The sequence below is a fragment of the Pristiophorus japonicus genome, chromosome 7 (assembly GCF_044704955.1).
Source record: "Pristiophorus japonicus isolate sPriJap1 chromosome 7, sPriJap1.hap1, whole genome shotgun sequence".
Taxonomy (NCBI): domain Eukaryota; kingdom Metazoa; phylum Chordata; class Chondrichthyes; family Pristiophoridae; genus Pristiophorus; species Pristiophorus japonicus.
Window position 1 is genome coordinate 244,346,204 of NC_091983.1, and position 17,918 is coordinate 244,364,121.

General features: G+C 42.8%; 1 protein-coding gene across 2 annotated transcripts in view; it reads right to left on the reverse strand.

Annotated features, from left to right (window-relative positions):
• The window catches only part of LOC139267485 (dynein axonemal heavy chain 8-like), a 2,569,686-nt gene that overhangs the window by 309,941 nt on the left and 2,241,827 nt on the right, over positions 1-17,918 (reverse strand). For both annotated transcript variants that reach the window (XM_070885867.1, XM_070885866.1), the window contains 2 exons: positions 14,097-14,200; positions 4,632-4,808 (listed from right to left, as the gene is read on the reverse strand). In XM_070885867.1, the coding sequence (XP_070741968.1) occupies positions 4,632-4,808; positions 14,097-14,200 (281 nt within the window). The remainder of the gene's footprint in view (positions 1-4,631; positions 4,809-14,096; positions 14,201-17,918) is intronic.

A 17,918-nucleotide genomic window follows, 5' to 3' on the forward strand; every position in this document is an offset into this window, starting at 1 on the left:
GAGGAAATAGCAGAGGCTTTGACGATCATTTCCCAATCCTCTCTGGCTTCAGGTGTGGTGCCAGAGGACTGCTAACGTGGTATCTTTGTTTAAGAAGGGAGGAAGACTGAGTAATTACAGGCCAGTCGGCCTAACCTCAGTAGTGGGAAAATTATTGGAAAAAATCCTGAAGGACAGGATAAATCTTCACTTAGAAAGACACGGATTAATCAAGAACAGTCAGCACAGATTTGTGAAGGATAGGTCGTATCTGACTAACTTGATTGAATTTTTTGAGGAGGTAACCAGGAGGGTCGATGAAGGCAAAGCATATGATGTAGTGTATATGGAATTTAGCAAAGCTTTTGTTCAGATCCCACATGGCAGACTGGTCACAAAAGTAAATGCCCATGGGATCCAGGGCAAAGTGGCAAGTTGGATCCAAAATTGGCTCAGAGGCAAGAAGCAAAGAGTAATGGTTGATGGGTGCTTTTGCGACTGGAAGGATGTTTCTAGTGGGGTTTTACAGGGCTCAGTACTAGGTTCTTTGCTTTTTGTGCTATACATCAATGATCTAGACTTGAATATAGGAGGTATGATTACGAAGTTTGCAGATGATACTAAAGTCGGCTGTGTGATTGATAATGAAGAAGAAAGCTGCGGACTGCAGGAAGATATCAATCAAATGGTCAGGTGGGCAGAACAGTGGCAAATGGAATTTAATCCAGAGAAGTGTGAAGTAATGCATTTGGGGAGGGCTAACAAAGAAAGTGAATACACATTAAATGGTAGGATACTGAGAAATGTAGAGGAAGAAAGGAACCTTGGAGTGCATGTCCACAGATCCCTGAAATTAGCAGGCCAGGTAGATAAAGTGGTGAAGAGGCATATGGAATGCTTGCCTTTATTAGCCGAGGCATAGAATACAAGAGCAGGGGTGTTATGCTTGAACTGCATAAAACAATGCTTCGGCTACAGCTGGAGTGCTGTGTGCAGTTCTGGTCACCGCATTACAGGAAGGGTACAGAGGAGATTTACGAGGATGTTGCCAGGAGTGGAGAATCTAAGCTATGAGGACAGATTAGATAGGCTGGATTTATTTTCATTGGAACAGAGGAGGCTGAGGGGAGGCCTCATTGAGGTGTATAAAATTATGAGGGGCCGAGATATAGTGGATAGTAAGAGCCTATGACACTTAGCAGAGGGGTCAACAACCAGGGGACATAATTTTAAAGTAATTGGTAGAAGATATCGAGGGAATTTGAGAGGACATTTCTTCATGCAGAGGTTTTTGAGGGTCTGGAACTCACAGCCTGAAAGAGTGGTCGAGGCAGAAACCTTCACCACATTTAAAAAGTACTTGGATATGCACCTGAAGTGCTGTAACCTGCAGGGTTAGGGACCTAGAGCTGGAAAGTGGGATTAGGCTGGATAGCCTCTTGTTGGCTGGCATGGACACGATGGGCCAAAATGGCCCCCTTCCGTGCTGTAAACTTCTATGATTCAATGATTCTATGATGTGTTTAGTGATGTTGGTGTTGGGGCTGATCATAGTGGGATTTTGAGGACCAATGTGAGATTCTTTTCAAGGGCACCGATGCTGCTGGAATAGATGGCAGGTAAAGTTGAGATGACAAAAGTGGTCTGTCAATGGTGAGGGAGGTTGTTCCAAGAAGGTGACAGTAAACAGAGAGTTAATTGGAACACTTCCAAACTGCATACAGCTCAAAAGTTTCTTCCAAATCTTGAAGGCTTCAGATTCTGACATTGGAAAGTGTATATCTCTGAAATGGTAGCTTTTGTAGCTGTTGACAAGCCAAAGTAGGAGAGTCATGGAGAACCCGATTTCACTTACCTGCCGTCTGCCGTGTTTCCCGAGGGATGGCAAACTCACCAAAAGGTTGACAAATTTGTAAGTGCCTGCTTTTAATCCTCTTAATTAGCATTAAACTATCTGTTAACTACCTTAATTAACTGGCCCGCCGCTTTGGGTCAGGTCTGCGCTCTGCAGGCAGACCCGACAGTTGAGAAACTGACACAGATGAGGATTCACAGCAGGATCCTGTCCCTCTGTCAATCAAAGCCATTTTGACAGCGGGTCCACCTCCAAACCCTTGGTACCTTTGTTGAAGAAGGGAGAAAGGGATAGACCGAGTAATTACAGGCCAGTCAGCCTAACCTTGGTGGTGGGAAAATTATTGGAAAAAATTCTGAAGGACAGGATAAATTTTCTTTAGAATGACACAAATTAATCCAGGACAGTAAGCATGGATTTTTTAAGGGAAGGTTATGTCTGACTAACTTGATTGCATTTTTTGAGGAGGTAACAAGGAGGATCGATGAGGGTTGTTTGATGTCGTGTATATGGATTTTAACAAAGCTTTTGATAAGGTTCCATGTGGCAGACTGGTCACGAAAATAAAAGCCCATGGGATCCAGGGCCAAGTCTCAAGTTGGAGCCAAAACTGGCTCAAAGGCAGGAAGCAGAGGGTAATGGTTGATGGGTGTCTTTGTGACTGGAAGGCTGTATCCAGAGGGGTTTCGCAGGGCTCAGTACTAGGTCCCTTGCTTTTTGTGGTACATATCAATGATCTAGACTTGAATATAGGGGTATGATTAAGAAGTTTGCAGATGATTCTAAAATCGGCTGGACTGTATAAAACACTAGTTAAGCCATAGCTAGAGTACTGCTTGCAGTCTGGTCACCGCATTACAGGAAGGACGTGATTGCACTGGAGATTTACGAGGATGTTGCTGGGAGTGGAGAATCGTAACTATGAGGACAGATTGGATAGGCTGGGTTTGTTTTTCTTGGAACAGAGGAGGCTGAGGGGAGATCTCACTGAGGTGTATAAAATTATGAGGGGCCTGGATATAGTGGATAGAAAGGGCCCATTTCCCTTAGCAGAGGGATCAACAACCATAGGGCATACATTTTAATTGGTACAAGGTTTAGAGGGGATTTGATGGGAACTATCTTAACATAGAGGGTTGTGGGGGTCTGGAACTCACTGCCTGAAAGGGTGGAAGAGGCAGAAACCCTCCCCACATTTAAAAAATACTTGCATGTACACTTGAAGTGCCATAACCTTCAGGGTTACGGACCGAGAGCTGGATTAGGCTGGGTGGCTCTTGTTGGCCGGCACAGACACGTTGAGCTGAAATGGCCTCCTTCCATGCTATAAATTTCTAAGATTCTATGTAACCCACACAGGCATGGCTGGGAAGATTTGAGCTGATGATGTGAATGTTGAATTAGTGGTATTGTGAACCAGGAGCCAATGTAGATCATCAAGGACAAAAGTGGTGGGTGAGCAAGATTCAATGTGGGATAGGATACGGGTAGCAGTATTTTGAATGAGCTGAAGTTTATCCAGAATGAGAGAAAAGCCAGGTGAGCATTGGAATACTTGAGCCTGGAGGTGATGAAGGCATGGATGAGGGTTTGACCAAAATCGGTAAGCCACAGTTGAAGTTAATATTAATCAGATTTCTAACTTTGTAATTCATAAATATTTATTCATTTAATCATTTATAATAAATCATTTTAAAATTTCAATTAAACAATATTTATTCATTTTGTAAAATCCTTGGGATGCAATCCCATTAGTTACACCAGCATTGTACCCTCCATCTGAGTATCCAGAGTCAATGGGAGGGTCTCTAATTTTCATGGGACAGGCATAAGTGCTACTATGGGTGCATCCCCAGTCTGCCACATATGGCCAGAAAATCAGGTATGTGCCTGTTATTGGGGGGTGAAAGGATTGTCGAGGCCCTTCCCCAGCCTCAGTTATTTCTGCCTTGGCCCCTTGGTAAGGAGATGGATCAAGAAATTGCTTTTTAATGTCCCTTTTCTTCATGTGTCCAGGCTGTTTCTCTGACCTAGCACCCACTATTGTCCATCAGGAAGCCAGTACACCCCAGCACACTTTGCATAACGGCCTCTAGAGACACAACTGTCAGCATAGAGAGGCCTTGCCTCTGACTCCGTGCCGCTAATGGCATTTGATTTGGAAGGACAGGCAGAGGCTTTGCCTTACAAGGTACATTGGAAACTCCCAGATATAGCAGAGACCCATGTGCACTAGTAATTTTGCAGTGGGTGCTGAAGTTGCCTTGCTGAAGTTATGACGGGACATCAAAAGAAGATCCACAGATTTTTGGGGCTATAAGTTTTACATTTTCAATTTGTAAATAAACACCTTACATTGCAATTAATTTTTAAAATGAAAATTTTAACATTACTTATTAACTTCAAATTGCTGATCATATTTAAAATCATAAGTTCCATATTTTACTCAATTAAAACCGCTATAGATTATTTTAATATTTTACTATTCCATTTTATAATTTATAATTTCAAGTTTTTATTTACTTGTTATTTTAGATCACATCTTTATTGATTTCTATTATTTTAAAATACTTCTAATTATGGCTTATAAAATGACAAGACAATGTGGGAGCATCAAGGGCAAATAACCCCACGTTAGATTCAGATGGGACACAATGTAGTGGACATCGACAATCACTACACATGAATGACTGTCCCCTTAACAACACCCATGGGAGTTTTATTTGTTTTATTTGGAAAAAGAAGCATTTAAGATGGTCCTGAAATCCCTCCTGTATCAATTAGCCAAAATACTCACATTCAGAGCAGCTTCTGCAGCTTCGAGCGCTGGCTTTGCGGCTAACAGTTTCTCCTCTGCCATAGATTTTTCTATTTCTATTTCATCCACAATCTTTTGGGCCTTATTTTTTACCAACATAACTCCATTCTTGACCTTCTCTGCTGCTTCAGCTCTCACTGTCACCTCTCCCAGCACCTGCAGGATGTCATAGTAAGAGAAGTACATGAGGTGTTTCAATTAATGACAGCAAGGCACCGATTATAAATAGAAGGTCGGTACAGGGCACGTGAGCCCCGAAGCTGATGGCGCACCCAGGGAGGCTGGCGTCGTTACCATAACTTTCATCAGAGTCCTGCCGGAACCGGCTTTTTTTAGCCAGTACGAAGCAGGTCCAGCAAGAGAGAGGGGCAGTTCTGGACATAATTTTAGGGAATGAAGCTGGGCAGGTGGAAGTGGTATCAGTGGGAAAGCATTTTGGTGGTAGTGATAATAATTCAGCTAGATTTAGCGTAGTTGTGGAAAATAACAAAGGTAGATCAAAAGTAAAAATTCTCAATTGGGGAAAAGCCAATTTTACTCAGCTGAAAGGTGATTTAACAAAAGTGCACTCGGAAAAGCTATTTGAAGATAAATCAGTGTCAGAGCAGTGAGTGGCATTCATGGAGGAGTTAGTGAGGGTTCAGAGCAAATATGTTCCCACAAAGAAAAATGATGGGAGTCCCAAATCTAGAGCCCCCTGGATGTCATGGGGCACACAGGGTAGGATAGGCAAAAAAGGGATGCTTATGTCAGATACCGAGAGCTAAGTACTGCAAAAAGCCCAGAGGAGTGTAGAAAGTGCAGCGGTGAAAATAAAAAGGAAATTAGGAATGTAAAGAGAGGACATGAACAAATATTGGCAAGCAAAATCAAAGAAAACACGAAGATGTTTTATAAATACATAAACAGCAAGAGGATAACTAAAGAAAGAGCAGGGCCTATTAGAGACCATAAAGGAAGCTTGTGCATGGAGGCGGAAGATGTGGGTATGGTTCTTAGTGAATACCTTGCATCTGTTTCGCAAAAGAGAAGGATGATTCAGACATTGCAGTTAAGGAGGAGTGTGAAATATTAGATGAGATAAACTTAGTGAGAAAGGAAGTATTAAACGGTTTAACATATTTGAAAGTGGATAAATCCCCAGGCCAGATGAAATGTATCCCAGCCTGTTAAGAAACATAGAAACATAGACATAGAAAATAGGTGCAGGAGTAGGCCATTCGGCCCTTCGATCCTGCACCGCCATTCAATGAGTTCATGGCTGAACATGCAACTTCAGTACCCCATTCCTGCTTTCTCGCCATACCCCTTGATCCCCCTAGTAGTAAGGACTACATCTAACTCCTTTTTGAATATATTTAGTGAATTGGCCTCAACAACTTTCTGTGGTAGAGAATTCCACAGGTTCACCACTCTCTGGGTGAAGAAGTTTCTCCTCATCTTGGTCCTAAATGGCTTACCCCTTATCCTTAGACTGTGACCCCTGGTTCTGGACTTCCCCAACATTGTGAACATTCTTCCTGTATCTAACCTGTCTAAACCCATCAGAATTTTAAACATTTCTAATGAGATCCCCTCTCATTCTTCTGAACTCCAGTGAATACAAGCCCAGTTGATCCAGTCTTTCTTGATATGTCAGTCCCGCCATCCCGGGAATCAGTCTGGTGAACCTTCGCTGCACTCCCTCAATAGCAAGAATGTCCTTTCTCAAGTTAGGAGACCAAAACTGTACACAATACTCCAGGTGTGGCCTCACCAAGGCCCTGTACAACTGTAGTAACACCTCCCTGCCCCTGTACTCAAATCCCCTTGCTATGAAGGCCAACATGCCATTTGCTTTCTTAACCGCCTGCTATATCTGCATGCCAACCTTCAATGACTAATGTACCATGACACTCAGGTCTCGTTGCACCTCCCCTTTTCCTAATCTGTCACCATTCAGATAATAGTCTGTCTCTCTGTTTTTACCACCAAAGTGAATAACCTCACAGTTATCCACATTATACTTCATCTGCCATGCATTTGCCCACTCACCTAACCTATCCAAGACACTCTGCAGCCTCATAGCATCCTCCTCGTAGCTCACACTGCCACCCAACTTAGTGTCATCCGCAAATTTGGAGATACTACATTTAATCCCCTCGTCTAAATCATTAATGTACAATGTAAACAGCTGGGGCCCCAGCACAGAACCTTTTGGTACCCCACTAGTCACTGCCTGCCATTCTGAAAAGAACCCTTTTACTCCTACTCTTTGCTTCCTGTCTGCCAACCAGTTCTCAATCCACGTCAGCACACTACCCCCAATCCCATGTGCTTTAACTTTGCACATTAATCTCTTGTGTGGGACCTTGTCGAAAGCCTTCTGAAAGTCCAAATACACCACATCAACTGGTTCTTCCTTGTCCACTCTACTGGAAACATCCTCAAAAAATTCCAGAAGATTTGTCAAGCATGATTTCCCTTTCACAAATTCATGCTGACTTGGACCTATCATGTCCCCTCTTTCCAAATGCGCTGCTATGACATCCTTAATAATTGATAAGAGAAGCAAGGGATGAAATAGCAGAGGCTCTGACCATCATTTTTCAATCCTCTCTGCTACAGCTGTGGTGCTGGAGGATTGGAGGACTTGTACCGTTGTTTAAAAAAGGATAAACTGAGTAATTACAGGCCAAATCAGCCTAAATTCGGTGGTGGGCAAATTGTTGAACAAATTTCTGAGGGGCAGTATTAGTTGTCATGTAGAAAGGCATAGAGCTAGATTTTCCAAAAAATCCGCCAGCGCCGGATTGTTGCCCAAAACACCGCTAAGATTTTAAAATTACCGCCGGCGAAAAATTCCATAAAAAAAGGAAAAAATTCCGCCCGACGAAAAAAAATGGACCTTACACCCCGATTCTCGGTGGAAAATGGAATCTTGGGCCGATTGGGTGGTTCTTAAACAAAATGGGCGTTATTTCGAAACCGCCGGCGGAACTCTTTGTAGAAATTTTCGTCAACTCGGTTTTCGCCCAAAACGACTAATACTGCCGAGAAACCGGGCAACGTGCAGTGGAAATTCTAGTCCATAGATTAATCAAGAACAGACAGCATGGATTTGTTATTGGAAGGATATGACTGACTAATGATTGCATTTTCTGAGGAGCTAACAAGGAGGGTTGATGAGGGTAGTGCGTTTGGTGTAGTCCACATGGATTTTTGCAAGGCTTTTGATGAGATCCAACATGGCAGACTGGTGAGAAAAGTTAAAGCACATGGGATCAAAGGCAAAGTAGCAAATTGGAACCAAAATTGGCTCAGTGGCAGGAAGCCAAGGGTAATGGTCGATGGATGTTTTTGTGACTGGAAAGCTGTTTCCAGTGGGGTTCCACAGGGCTCAGTACTAGGTCCCTCGCTTTTTGTGGAATTGATCAATGATTGAGACTTCAATGTAGGGGGCATGATTAAGAAGTTTGCAGGTGATACATTGGCTGTGTGGTTGATCGTGAGGAAGAAAGTTGTAGCCTGCAAGAAGATATCAATGAACTGGTCAGGTGGGCAGAAAAATGGCAAAGGGAATTCAATCCACAGAAGTTTGAGGTAATGCATTTGGGGAGGGGTAACAATGGTAGGATAATTGGAGAGAGACCTTGAAGTGCTTAGGATATAGGATAGGGAATTTAGGACTGAGATGAGGAGAAATGTCTTCACTCAGGGTGGTGAAACTGTGGAATTCTCTACCACAGAAGGCTGTGGAGGCTAAGTCACTGAATATATTTAAGAAGGAGATAAATAGATTTCTAGACACAAAAGACATCAAAGGGTATGGGGAGAAAGCAGGAATATGGTGTTGAGATAGATGATCAGCCATGATCAAATTAAATGGTGGTGCATGCGCGAAGGGCCGAATGGCCTACTACTGCTCCTATTTTCTATGTTTCTATACACATCTACAGAACCTTGAAGGTAGTAGGATGGATTAATCAAGAACAGTCACGTGGTTAATAAGGCATATGGGATGTTTTCCTTTATGAGCCGAGAAATAGAATATAAGAACAGGGAGTTTGTGCTTGGACTGTGTAAAACACTAGTTAGGCCCCAGCTAGAGTGCTGTGCATAGTTCTGGTCACCACATTATAGGAAAGATGCGATTGCACGAGAAAGTAAAGAGGAGATTCATGAGGACATTGCCAACAATGGAGAATTTTAGCTGTGAGGAAAGATTGGATAGGCTGGGTTTGTTTTCTTTGGAACAGAGTGTTGTAGACTAATGGACTACTCCACCTAGTGGACTCATGATCATCATAAGCTATCCCTCAAATGAGGATGACTTGCTTCCACATGAGTACACAGATGTTTCAATGAAGGACCCGATGTTCCAGTCCTGAACTCCAATTGAGGGGGTGGAAGATGCCTGTGCGTGGATTTTTTTAATGTGTGGTGACTGTTGCACACCAACCACCACACGGGTTTGACAAAGCAAGGCCTTTATCCAATGGCATGGGTTAACCAGGATGACTGGAGACTTGCTCTGCTGCACGGACCTCGTGAGCACACATATTGCAGTGTGGGCTGGCCCGTGCTGGACCCTTGGCCCTAGTGGACTACTGATGTAATAACTACTGATATAATAACAATAAAACATGTGGTCACACAGTTCTGTTAGGAGCCATCTTGTAAATGTACGTGCTTGTGTAGCTGTGTCTCAAGATATTACAGATTGGCAGCGAGGATGGGATTTTTGGATTCTCTTGCTGATATTTCTGTTGGTGAATAATCCTGCCAACCGACAGAGAGACTTTGAGAGATTCTTTATTTTGTAGGACAGCTAGAAATCCAAGGTAAATTTCAAGCACTTAGCTGAACTGGTGACATTGCCAGAGTCCAGAAGGCCATGCCTATGGAAATAAGAGGGTGCTTGAGTGAGTTCCATCATGGCCGGGAGACTTTCGGAGCATATGTGGAGCAGATAGAAATGCTTTTCACACAGAATAGTATAATCAAAGTCTCTTATGATATAAACCATAACTGGGTGGTTTTAGAAAGGAAACAAGCTATTTTCTTGACTGACGCAGGCCCCAAGGTGTATGAAACTCTGAAAAATGGGCTTCTCCCATCAAGCCAAAGGACACGCAACTGACGGAGAACAGCACTACTGTCCTGAGCCCCTGGAAATTGCTGAAAGTTATCATTATGGAACACAAAATCAATTAAATGATGAGAGTATCAGTGAGTATATTGTAACTTTAAAAAATATATCCATTCACTGTCATTTCGGAAACTTTCAGGAACGAGCATTGCTTGACTGCTTTGTTTGTGGGTTGAAAAATGAAGGAATCCGAAGGAGGTTGTTGACAACCCCTAAATTGACTTTTGATTTAGCTTGTCAGACAGCTATGTCAATGGATATGGCCGCCCAATACTCCCAAAAATGTTGCACCATTTCTATTCAGACAACCGAGGTGAATCGGCTGCAGGCTAAATGTAAAAGGCAGTTGGGCCCCAAGGGCTCAGCAACTGGCCAAGGTGCATTGAAGTCATGCTATCTGTGCCTGGGACAATACATTGCTCAAAGCTGTCCATATGTGAAGGCAGAGTGTTTCTGATTCAAGAAAACTGGGCATCTTGCCATTGAGGGAGTGCAGCGAAGGTTCACCAGGCTGATTCCAGGGATGGCTGGACTGACATATGAGGAGAGACTGGATCTACTGGGCCTTTATACACTGGAGTTCAGAAGGATGAGAGGGGATCTCATAGAAACGTATAAGATTCTGACGGGACTGGACAGGTTAGATGCGGGTAGAATGTTCCCGATGTTGGGGAAGTCCAGAACTAGGGGACACAGTCTTAGAATAAGTGGTAGGCCATTTAGGACTGAGATGAGGAGAAACTTCTTCACTCAGAGCGTTGTTAACCTGCCGCAGAGAGTCGTTGATGCCAGTTAATTGGATATATTCAAGAGGGAGTTAGATATGGCCCTTACGGCTAAAGGAATCAAGGGGTATGGCGAGAAAGCGGGAAAGGGGTACTGAGGTGAATGATCAGCCATGATCATATTGAATGGTAGTGCAGACTCGAAGGGCCGAATGGCCTACTCCTGCACCTATTTTCTATGTTTCTATGTTTCTATCATTCGGCATTGTAGGGGGTGCTTTATAGAGCGCATTAAATGGCTGCCAGGGTGTACAGCATCAAGTAAAGTAAATCTGGCCATGGTGATGCCATCCATGCCTCCCAGGCAGCATTGTGGTCGGGTGCTGATGCCCTGTGTCCTGTGCAGCATCAGTTGATTGCGGAGAAGATTGATGTTGATGTTGGTGCTGCTGGTGTTGGGTCTGATCATGGTTGGATTATGAGGCTCAAGGTGACAGAGTATAAATGGCACCCATTCTGATGGAATAGATGGCAGGTGATCATGAATCGGTCAATGGTGAGCGAGGTAATGAGGTTAGACTGGATGGAGACTTGTGTAAAGATTTGCAGCATGGTGAAACTGCTGTGGAAATGCAGTGAGGAACAGCTTGTGGCTAAGGGAAGATATCTCTGTAAGGTGGGAGCTATTACTTTACATTTGAAGTTATCAACTCAACAACTGATTCAATGGCCACTGAACTCTAGCCTCAGCTTGGTAGACATGGCCCACGACTCGCATGGACCCCGTGGGCGAGCTGTCAAATGCAAAAGGTAAGCTAAAATTAATTCTTAAGTTGCTCTAAACAAGCCACTAACGAACTGAATTGGGTCCCCCATCGCTGCATGTTGGGTCTGTCAGCATGTGGTGGCGGGTTCACAGCAAGTCCCAACCCGATGTGAAAAAAAACACTTTCCCACCCGACCCGGCACATCGATCCACTGACACCCTGCAAAATTCCAGCCTTTGAGTCAGTTTGTACACATGCAGGCATCAAGAAGGTAGAACCTTTTGTTAATTATGCTGTCTACATTGCAGAGGATTTACTTGATGATTTCTACAGTGCACATTCTATTTAAACATTCTTCTCAACATTAAGATTAAAAAATCTTAATAACATTTTTTATTAAGATTACTGGTATAATTTCATTTCCAAAATTTGCATTTTTATATTATTTGCAGGATAACTAACTTGCATGAAAATGTTCATATATTTTACAGCCATGAAATAATCGCTCAGAATTTGCTTGTGCAAGGGATATTGTGGCATGTCCTGTTAGTTCAATTTGTTCCTGCACCTTTCAATTCAAAAGTATTTTGCCTAGATAGTTGCTGGAAGGGCGAGCTGACAACGGTGCGGCAAGGGAAACACGGCATCTGGGACCGTGGTGAACAATGGGACAAATAGGGTATCTTCTTAACCAATGAGATTTCAGGATTGAGAAGTTAACAGAGGAAGGATTGAGAAGAAGAGTGAATAAGAGTGGGTGAAATGAATGTCAAATCAGGTACAGAAAGATAGATAAAGAGAGAGAAAGATCGATAAGGAGAGGGGAAAAAAATTGGATTAAGAGAGAGAAAAAAGACAGAAAAGAAAAGTGAGAAATAAGTACAAATTTAAAAATTGAAATTTTTGAAATTTCTAACAATTCCTGACCTGAATGAATTTGACTCCACACTTTTAATTATTCTCAGTCTGGGCAGGAGAGGTTGATTAATAGCTATTAACAATTGTCATGTTGTTAAAAGGGTACTTACAGTATTAAGTAACAGACTTAACTTTCTGTGGCAAGTTTAATTGGCAATTAATGTGCAAATGTAGCAACTTCGTGAAATTCACAGGGAGATTAAAGGTGAGATGTTGTGTTTGCAAAGCTAACGGAGGAACGATGCAAATCGACCAGCAACTTGTGGCGCTTCATAATTCACGGGGTATATCTACTCAACGTCTAGTGTAGAAGACATTTCCATACCACACTTCCTCACAAGTTGCTGGCCGATTTGCACATTGATAACGGCAAATGTTGGACCATTGTTATAATTAGGAATGCTTTATCCCTCCCCTGCTTTTAAATCTACTTAATGTGAATGAAGAATTAATTTCACCATGTAGTCTCAAAAAAGAGCACAGCATCATGGAGCTGCTTTGATTAAGTAAGTTGTAATCTTAAATTTTAATTTCAGAAACTGCAATCATTTTTTTTTTAAGTATCATACATCTTTGTATTGGTATTGTACAGAGATAAACTATGGTGCTAGTTCTTTTACTCATCAGAACTATTTTTGGTACAATATGGCCTCATTATCAAGTGTGAGCCAGTGGCTCAGTGGGTAGCACTCTCGCCTCTGAGTCTGAAGGTTGTGACATCAAGTCCCATTCTAGAGACTTGAGCACAAAAATCTAGGCTGACACTCCAGTGCAGTTCTGAGGGAGTGCTGCACTGTCGAAGGTGCTGTCTTTCAGATGAGACTTTAAACCGAGGCCTTGTCTGCCCTCTCAGGTGAATGTAAAAGATTTCATGGCATTATTTCAAAGAAGAGCAGGGGTGCTATCCCTGGTGTCCTGGCCAATATTTATCCCTCAATCAACATCACTAAAACAGAATACCTGGTCATTATCACATTGCTGTTTGTGGGAGCTTGCTTTGTGCAAATTGGCTACCACGTTTCCAACATTACAACAGTGACTACACTTCAAAAAGTACTTAATTGGCTGTAAAGCACTTTGGGGTGTCTGGTGGTCGTGAAAGGCGCGATATAAATGCAAGTCTTTCTTTCTATTGGAATTATTTATGTAGACATGCATTAAAAAAAAACAAGCATTCACTTCTGAAAATATCTAAGGAGCAGCACATATGATTGATTGTACAGTATTAAAGCACTCTCTCATTCATTATAGTTTGTAGAAATCATTTTAATTTGAACTACTTATTATGTTATTTTTTGGAATAAACAGAATTTTAGGACTTGTGATTTTGATTATCAAAGTTTGATTTTCTGCAAATAATTTATTGAATATCACATGGCAAGAATGTGACAAAACAAGATACATGATATTATGTATCACATATTTCATGTATTACAGGTTGAACCTCCCTTATCCAGAACTCCCTTATCCGGAATCATCCCTCATCCAGAACCATTCCCAGCCAACTCCGACATGAACAAATTGTATTCCTTCCTGACCCCGCGATCCACCCCCGCCCCCATGCACCCCCATGATCTCTTTGCCACACTCCCAGCCCCAAGCCAGCCAGCCCCAATATCCCTTTGCTCAGTACCTGTACCATCTAATTTAACGTGACCACCCCTCATCCGGAAAAATCCCTTATCCAGAACAGGCCAGGTCCAGAGAGTTCTGGATAAGAGAGGTTCAACCTGTATTACTTTATGATGTAAGAATTTAATTTCTCATTTAATTTACTTATAAGTCCAACAGACCTTTATGTCATCTAGGATACTCAATGAGTTGGCTAGAATTGCCTGCCTCTAGTTGACTATACTAGCTTGCTTCAAGTAAAGATTATTTTAAAAGTGAATTGTACACAAACCTTATCAGCATTGCGTGATGCCACTGCCAGTTCCTTTTCTTTCCCTGCTAGTTCTTTCGCGAGAAGAGCTACTGATTCGGTTGCTTCCATGAGCTTAGAGAGACCTGCAATAATATGTTTTGTCTGATTAAAAACTGATGTACCTCACAAAAGTTTTCTTTCTTTTGTATGTGCTTACTGAAATGCAGCAATGCTACGGAAATGGTTTCCACACTACACAGAGACAACACCAGAAAGCAGAGTTGCTTACAATACAAAAATCTTAAATCTGCCTTCCACTTGAATAGTGTAGAAGTTTGGTTCACTCAATCTTTCTGACATGATTCTGTAATTAATGCAGAATGCAAAAATAAAACTTAAATAAAAGGTTACCAGGTGCACAGAGTCTTGAAAATGTACAGCTTAGAAATAACTAAGGTTTAACACACGTGCTATTTGTACATTAATGGGAGTAATTTGATGAGTATGAAAATAAGCTTGCAAGGGATATCAAAATCACCACAAAATTCTTTTCCAATTATATTCAGAAAAAGAGGGTGGTCAGGAGCAATATTGGCCCCTTGAAATCTGATATCGGTGATATTGTCAATGATAAGGAAATTGCAGATATGTTGAATAATTATTTTGCGTCAGTATTTACAGTAGAGGAAGATACCAAAGAAACGAATATTGAATCAGGGACAGGGACTCAACAAAATTAACATAACCAAAATAACAATAATGAAGAAAATAATGGCACTAAAGAGTGACAAATCCCCAGGGCCAGATGGTTTCCATCCCAGGGTTTAAAAGGAAGTATGTGAGCACATTGCCAATGCCATTACTATAAACTTCCAAAGTTCTCTTGATTCAGGAGCCGTTTCTTTAAATTGTAAAATTGTGTGTGTCACTCCACTATTTAAGAATGGCAATAGGGGTAAACCAGGGAATTTTAGACCTGTTAGCCTAACATCTGTTGTTGGGAAATTAGGATTGGGTGACTGAACACCTTGAACATTTTCAGCTGATCAGGGAGATCCAGCATGGATTTGGAAAAGGTAGGTCATGACTAATGGACAGGGGAATGTCTTTGGATGGACTTCCAGAAGACATTTGATAAAGTCCCTCATAAGAGACTGTTAACTAAGGTTAAAGCCCATGGAATCGAAGGCAAATTATTGACCTGGTTCGGAAATTGGCTGAGCCACAGAAAACAGACAGGGTGAAATTGCCCTGTGCCCCGATTAGGGGAGGTAACCTGATCGGGGTAGGACATCCTGTGCTTGGCGCGCAAGTCCCGCCTCGGCTGCTGAATTGTGCTTATTTCCCCTAAAAGGAAGAGGAGCAAAATCTCACGCATTACACTTCCTGATGGGGCAGGAACATGAGGCGGGTGCTCCACATTGCGCTGACGCACTTCAATGCCCCTCCCCTTCACCTAAAGGGGAGGGCCGCTGCTCACTCTGGAAGGCCTCTGATGGCCTCCACTGGATCACCAGGGCAGCGTGATACCAGGGCTGCCGCCAGCCACCTAAAACGGAGTACCGGGTTGCATGATGCTGGCCTGGACCACGCTCGTGAGCAAGTATTGGAACCGACCCGAGAGTCGGCAAAACAACAAAGATGGCGGCGCGGGACACTGGCACCCTCCCCTTTAACTTCCTTCCTATGAGCAGATGTCAGCCAGCTTCACGTCCCACAAAGCTGGCGCTGACGCCCACTGGCATCAGCCTTGTGGGCCGCAGGGCAATATACCTCGACGCGCGGTGCAGAGGTGTCATCACGCATGGCGATGATGTTATTGCTGGTTGTACGGCGGCCCGGGGCACGGCGATGCTGTTACTGCACCTCCGCAAACTCCCAGGCAATTTCTCGGGAGCCAGTCCTTCCCACAATTCCCTGGGCAAAAAGTGTTTTGTGCCCCATTAGCGCCCCCCAGAGGAGCTAACGTGCGTTGCAAAAAGGGGCAATTTCGCCCCCATAGAGTCTGGTTAATAGGTAGGTATTTTAATTGGAAGAATGTGACTAGTGGTGTCCCACAGGGGTCTGGGTTGGGGCCTCAACTAGTCACTGTATATTTTATCATCATCATCATAGGCAGTCCCTCGAAATCGAGGAAGACTTGCTTCCACTCTAAAGTGAATTCTTAGGTGACTGAACAGTTCAATACAGGAACTACAGTTTCTGTCACAGGTGGGACCGACAGCCGTTGGAGGCAAGAGTGGGTGGGACTGGTTTGCTGCACACTCCTTCCACTGCCTGCGCTTGTTTTCTGCATGCTCTCGGTGACAAGACTCGAGGTGCTCAGCGGCCTCCCGGATGCTCTTCCTCCACTTAGGGCGGTCTTTGGCCAGGGACTCCCAGGTGTCGGTGGGGCTGTTGCACTTAATCAAGGAGGTTTTGAGGGTGTCCTTGAAACGTTTCCTCTGCACACCTGGGGCTCATTTGCCATGTAGGAGTTCTGAGTAGAGCGCTTGCTTTTATTAGTATTGATTAACGACACTGATAATGGGATAGAAAATCACAAATCAAAATTTGCCGATGACATAAAGATAGGTGTCATTGTGGGCAGTGTAGATGAAAGCATAACATTACTAAAAGATATAAATGAATGGGAAAATTGTGGCAAATGTATTTCAGTGTAGGCAAATTTGAGGTCATCTACTTTGGACCCTAAATGGGTAGAACAGGATACTTTCTAAATGGTGTAAAGCTAAAACAGTGGAGGTCCAAAGAGACTTGGAGGTCCAGGAAGATAGATCATTAAAATGCCATGAACAGGTACAGAAAATAATCAAAAAGGCTAATGGAATGCTGGCCTTTATATTAAGAGGACTAGATTGCAAGGGAAAAGCAGTAATGCTAAGGCTATACAAAGCCCTGGATCACTGTGAGCAGTTCTGGGCACCAAACCTTATGAAGGATATATGGCCTTGGAGGGAGTGCAGCGAAGGTTTACCAGAATGATACCCAGACTCCAGATGTTAAATTATGAGGAGAGATTACACAAAGTAGGGTTGTATTCCCTGGAATTTAGATGGTTAAGGAGTGATTTGATGAAAGTTTTCAAGATATTTAGGGGAACAGATAGGATAGATAGAGAAAAACTATTTCTGCTAGTTGGGGAGTCTTGAACTGGGGGGCACAGTTTAAAAATTAGTGCCAAACCTTTCAGGAGTGAAATTAGGAAAAACTTCTGCACACAAAGGATGGTAAAAGTTTGGAATTCTATTATGCAAATGGCAATTGATGCTAGATCAATTGTTAATTTTAAATCTGAGATTGACAGTTTTTTGTTAAGCAAAGATATTGAGCGATATGAGCAAAGGGCCTAAGGTCTGGAGTTAGGTCCAGATCAGCCATGATCCCATTGAATGGTGGAACAGGCTCGAGGGGCTGAATGGCCTACACCTGTTTCTATGTTCCTTACTACTGCAAACCACCTCCCAGTCTGAAAGTATACATCCACCATCACCCTCTGTCACTGAACCGATTCCGTATCTATACCACCACTTTCCGTTTACTGCCATGGGCTTCCATCTTCTTAATAAGCCTCCTTTGTGGCACTTTGTCGAATGTCTTCTGAAAATCTATGTATACAACATCTACTGCACTACCTTGATCAACCTTCTCTGTTACCTCATCAAAGAATTCAATCAAGTTAGTCAGAAAGGATTTACCTTCAACAAATTCATGCTGGCTCTCCTTCATTAACCCATAACTTTACAAATGAAAGTTTATTTTGACCCTGATAATGGTTTCCAAAAACTTCCCCACCATTGATGTTAGGTTGATGAGCCTGTAGTTTCATGATTTATCACTCTTCCATTTCTTGAATAGTGG